Source organism: Schistocerca gregaria, chromosome 6 (genome assembly GCF_023897955.1).
Source record: "Schistocerca gregaria isolate iqSchGreg1 chromosome 6, iqSchGreg1.2, whole genome shotgun sequence".
NCBI classification, from domain to species: domain Eukaryota; kingdom Metazoa; phylum Arthropoda; class Insecta; order Orthoptera; family Acrididae; genus Schistocerca; species Schistocerca gregaria.
In genome coordinates, this window is record NC_064925.1 from 276630138 (window position 1) to 276636137 (window position 6000).

Sequence of the window (6000 nt, forward strand, 5' to 3'; positions counted from 1 at the left end):
GGGCTCCCGCGAGCACGCAGAATTGCCGCAGCACAGAGTGGCATGGACCCAGCTAATGTCTGAAGTAGTGCTGGAGGTAATTCACACCATGAATCCTGCAGGGCTGTCCATAAATCCATAAGAGTACGAGGGGTGGATAACTCTTCTGAACAGCACATTGCAAGACATCCCACATACTCATTATTACAAAGCAGGACCACCCTAAGATTTATTTACCAATCATTTTCAGTTTTTTGCGTACATTTGTACGTAAGAGTTTTGTTAAAGTACTCGGTAATCTAACACTGAACAATGCCGTCGTCAGTCGCCTCACTGGCGTGGTGTCGTGGCCCCACCATTTAAGGACGACAATGGACTTTCATATAAACGCTGCTGGCCTATAATTATCCTGAAATTCCTGAATACTGTTTAGAAACATAAATTTTTATGTTCATCGTCATTGCAGTGTTCTCTTTCTCGCTGCGATAGTAAGTTATGCAAAAAAAATTTCTCCCGTCCTTTTTATATCGCGACTTCCTGTGAAATATATTTAATCATATTTCTCAGTATTTATAGAGAGAAGGAGAAACACATCATAGTGGGAATCTGTCACCAAGCGCTTGTTTTATACGATTCAATTTTATTTCCTTTTCTGTGGTCATCTTCCTTTCTGGATGTGTTGTCGAGCAGTACGCACATTTTGATCGCACGCATTAATATAGAAAATAATTCAGTTGGTCTTCCAACTCAAAGATCAAGTCTTTCATATGTTGAACGACTATGAAAGATACTGAATAAGTCTAAGGTAATTCATAATTCGTCGTTACTTATTTTTAGTGCGCTGTAGATCATCCATTATTGTTAAATATTTTTTTTGTTCTTTTCAAGTTTTTAAAATAATAACCAAATTTTATAGGTCATCCCATACTACTTGTATCCCATGCTCAGAGGTATTTTACATAATCGTCCTTGCATGTCAGTGGAATTATATTAAAGTTCGGATCTGTAGCACGATCCTATTTAATTAAACTTAAGCTAAACAATAATAATCATAATTAATCATATATTTTATTTATACATTTCATTATATCGGACGCTACAGCAGATGTATTTGGCTCTAGACTGGGAAATAAGTGTTCCTGAACGTGTTAATATCAGTTTCTACTGAAGTAGTACTTGCGTGGTTCATTCGCAGTTTTTATCATTAGCAATGGCATGCCTGGCTAGAAGATCTCAACTTTGTCCAAGTGGTGTTTGCGTTTATGAATGACACGCACTTATACATATACCTAATAATATCCACTTTAGCGATCTCTGCTGAATCTCATGGCGCTGATGCTGAATCAGTTATCTAATCAGTCTGTCAATGTCCAGATCACACATAAGCTTTGAAAAGTACAGCGGAACTGTCTCCGTTTATTGCGCTAGTTTTGTGACAGTTCATTTTGTTTTTGTCTAGAAACCTGCAATATCCGATTTAATAGATTTACGCAAGCGATGAATTCAAGAAATATTTTCTTTTTGCGCTCTACTTACACTTCGTAGCCTCCATGTTGTGCAAGGAATTTAGACCAGCCCGCTCAGCTGGATGCAGTTTGACACCAGATTGGATAGAGATCGCTGGCACTCCTACATCATCCACATCTGTGTGGTTTCGGCTTCTTCGATGATCAACTGCTTTCCTGCCAAAGAAAATCATAAACATTATTGATACCTTGGATTTTTACTGAGAATTAACACTACAGTTTCAACGAGAACCCTTAGACGAGTATATTACTTAATACATTTAATGCAATAGGTCACGAGGAAGTTCAGTCTCAATATACAATCGCGACACACCGCTGTGAAAATTGTTACGACTTGACAGTTGGAACGACTCTAGCGCCCCTAAATGCGAGAAATCCATTTTTCTACTTAATTAACGAAATAGTTGATACATATTGCCTTACAAGCATTAGTAAATTATCAAGAGACGTGAATGATCGTGAAATGAATGTGAAAGCATCCGTATTTTACTGATTGAGTTACGTAAGCTACGACTTATTTATGAAGAAATACTTTCGAACATGCGTATAACTACTCCGCTAAAGGCAAAAGAATATAAACACGTGGTTTAAGAGCATATCATCTGTTGTTGTCTATTCTTATTGTGATAGGAAATTTCTTCGACGTATAACTATTTTGTATGGCGTCTAAGGATTCGTAAATTATTACTCTTTATTCGATTTCTAATGCAGGAATACTTTTTGTAAAATGGCTTTTATCGCTTCAAAACTGACTATGTTGAAGATTCTTGCCGTTTATGGCTCAGACGTAGCAACAATTGAAAAAATGGTTTCTTCTCTGTTAGGAAACAGTTTTATTAATTTTGACGTTTTATTATCACTTACGTATGCATTTCCCTGTCGCTGCAGTTCTGCCGAGTTATTTGGCACGTTAAATAATGTTGGTATTGTATTCAATAAAGTTTCCTACGCTGATTGGAAGTCTAGAGAACAAAAATTCACCTTGTTGAGTTGACATATGACGTTTTTCTGCAAGTCAGGTTTTCTGCTGTTTACTGGCCATTTTTTGTTCTTAAAACCAAACGTCCTACTCAAAGTTATTCATTTACAAGAGCCTTAGGAATTTCCACGCATGCTGTTAACTCGTGTGTGGTGCTGACTCTGTGGCAATGTGATCATGTTTCAACTGTAGAACGTAAAATAGATTTATTCGATTTAGTAACATGTTATGTTTGTGTTGTTGCGAGGTTGTCTAGGAGCAGAAGGAACACGTGTTTTCAAAAAGTGACAATTAATGAGCTTTCCCTCATGGGGGACCACAGTCGTATATAAGTTTTTGAAAGAAAATTGTACCTTTTGACTGTTAATTGTTCACCTATTTTACACAATCATGTTTCGGCCTTAGAGCTATTCTCAGGTGCATGTTGAAATGTTACGACCTATCTGCGTCACGTCATCGCCGAAAAAACATGTAAGACCAGAAATTTGTTTTTTCACGATGAAATGTCATTGGCAGGGCAGACGTATTTTAACATTTCTATTTTAACATTTCAACATACATCTGAGAATGGCTATACAGCGAAAATTATGATCGTGTAAAATAAACGACCAATTAACAGTCTAATGGCGGAAATGTGAAAAAGAAAAGAAAGAAAAAGACATGACAATGATGCCGTACGGCACATCCTGAATTCTGAATATCTACGTTACTTCTTTCCGAAATGCGATCTTTCCGGTGCAGTGACTAGGCAGGAGAGCTACTGCACTGAGGTAAACAAAACAGTACTCACCTGTCATGCACGTGGTCTTTGTAACGACTGTGCCGCATCCGAAGCGTGCATGGTCGCAACGCCGGTTTGTTGACAGTTGTCATGGCAGCAGTCTGGACACAAATGCGCTTCGTGCGTGCTAGCGGACGACGGCCGACGATCGATGAATCCATGTAGATGTAACTCTGCTAAATTTTCGTAAGAAGACACGCATCAGACAGCGTGTTGCTTAACAACTAAAGCGTCTCATTAGGAAGTTCCATACCTGCTTACATTGTGCTGCAAGAGCATACCGGGATCCGACATAAGGAGTATGAGGAAGACGGATGGCGGGGCTGGTGTGGGCGGTAGGAAGGGAGGGGGAGGGGGGATAGTTCATAGTAGCTTCGTGATAAATGGACAAACAATCCTGAGATTTCACGCCAGTTCATTCTGGGTGCACTTGTTATTGGTCAGTACTCATTATATGTTTCACCAGTTTTGAAACTGATGCTGAATCGATAGGTGTCTCTGTGTGTGGTGGGGCAAGAATTCGATGTGTGCTGACACCTTTTTCTACGTGAGACGGCGGGGTGTTGCAGTTGCCACTCCTCCCCCCCCCCCCCCCCCACCGCGGTTGCTTTGCTATTCTCCAGAACTGAGTTTTACCCAGGAAGGCTGAATATCAGCTTTCACTTTTTGAGTAAATTCTTGTAGAACATAGAAACACGGAAACGCTTTCATTTCTCCTCGTGCATCCGTCGCATAGGTGACGCAGTGGCGAAACCACTAAAATCGCAGTCTTCTAACCCTTGTTCAGCCACCAGACTTACGTTTCTGTGGTTTCTCTAAAACATTCAAGGCGATTTTGTGGATGATTCATTTGAAAAAAGCCAGAGCTGGTTATCTGCCCCCTCCGCTCCTAATCCGGATTTATTCAGTGTATTCGTGAAGTCCCGCTATCATTTATAAAATCACAATGTAGAAACAGAGGATCGTAGTTTGTTCTAGAGCGCTTAGAAACTCTCAGAGATTTATAAAACACACATTGAACATAGCTGCTAAGGTTCAGTGACGGTGTCAGAATTATATTAGAACAAATAAGCTCTCGGTCACAAATATTAAGTCAAAATTGGCTAGGTTTCGACGCTACTATGAGCGTCATCTTCAGAATTAGACTAACTGTTCTAAAACATATTAGGTATATAATAAATTAATAAAATTAAAGTTTGTACTGACTGGAAAAAGATGCAGTACTTACAAGCCACATACCAAAAAAAATCGAAGCAGGTAAGGCGGCGTCATGAATAGTTTAAGTGAGATGGCGAGCCGCTAAGGGCTCCTCGTACTGTGAACAAGGGCTGCAACAAGACTCTTTTAGAACTGTTAGTCTAATTCTGAAGACGACGCTCATAGTAGCGTCGAAACCTGGTCAATTTTGACTTAATATTTGTGACCGAAGGCGTATTTGTTCTAATATAATGTCAGAGATTTTTTCCTTTGGCCTTTTTTGAGGAACTGAGTTGGAATATACCAAATGGTGACAGGTCAGGAGAAGGCGCGATGAGTCATTCGGTATGCAGAATCTAAATCTGTGATAACGGAACTGCGGAATTATCGATGACAGTAGTGGAGTACATCGTCGACAAAGACAAGCGTAATTTTTCTTCAGAGAGGAAATCATAACTGGATAAGTTTATCTGGACACTCTCGAACGGTTCCTGCTACCACAGGTCGAAGAGCTGTAGCTGTCCATCATCCTCCAGCTAGGTCATATATGCAAATGTACTTTTGGCATTTCATACATTGGTAGTTCGTTTTCCTATCAATACTACTCGAACGGACGTAACATCTTCTCTTTCCTTGGTTCGATGCCTTAGAACTGGTTCCACTCGATGATTGTGGATGCAATACTGTAAATAAGTTGCCAATCGATGATCTCAGTTGCCTGCGGAGATTTTGCATGTATTTCCTCCGTTTCACCTGCTCAGCAAGTCCAAAAATAAGTTCTTTCAAAAAGGTACGCCTTTTTTCGGATATTATCTTCTTGCGAACTGTACACTACCATTGCATTAATTCCACTAACATTCAGCAATGAACAGAAAACGGTCGCTGGCCAGCGTCGAGTATTTCTGGCCACATTCACAGAACTGCGTATCCTATCCACTGTGTCAACCCCAAATTTGGTGGCATTGTAAAAAGAAATTAAATCCGGTCTTTTGCGACTGTTTCACTTTCAATAACAGCCGCATGATGCATACTAGATAAGAAGATAACTATTTTATTTAATTTCTTTTTTGGTATGATATGCAATAAGAGTTTTTGTGTCATCAAACAAGAAATGGGTATAATACAAATTTTGTTTATTTGCAATTCCAGCTGGTAATTATTTTTTTTATTTTTTCTTATCGTTCCAACCATTGTCAACCTTTTATTCAACAATTCTTCTACCAGTGAAAAGGTACTGAACAAATTGTCCACAGTAATATTTCTGTCGGTATTGTGTATAGGCTTCGTCAGACACATCACCACTTTGTATGGTGACATTCAAGTCGAGAAGGGTCCAGGCGGCTGTTTCCCAGGATAAATTTCCAAATTGAGGGCATAAAAGGTCCTTGCATCGGTAAGAGTAAACATCTTTACATCGTAGTTGGCGTGTTTCGAAGGTATATATAGCTTGAAAGGGCATCTTCCTCTGAAAGCCTCAAGCTTTTCGTCAATTGTAGCATATTCCCCAATAGCACAGCACTTTTGGAAATTACCAGCTA

The 6000-nt window shown here is 39.5% G+C and overlaps 1 protein-coding gene across 1 annotated transcript in view; it reads right to left on the bottom strand.

Annotated features, from left to right (window-relative positions):
- The window catches only part of LOC126278850 (uncharacterized), a 445668-nt gene extending 442242 nt beyond the window's left edge, over positions 1-3426 (bottom strand). Inside the window, exons 1-2 of the mRNA XM_049979125.1 lie at positions 3275-3426; positions 1516-1661 (exon numbers count right to left, since the gene is read on the bottom strand). Coding sequence (XP_049835082.1) covers positions 1516-1661; positions 3275-3426 — 298 coding nt within the window. The remainder of the gene's footprint in view (positions 1-1515; positions 1662-3274) is intronic.
- Between the last annotated feature and the right edge of the window lie 2574 nt (positions 3427-6000).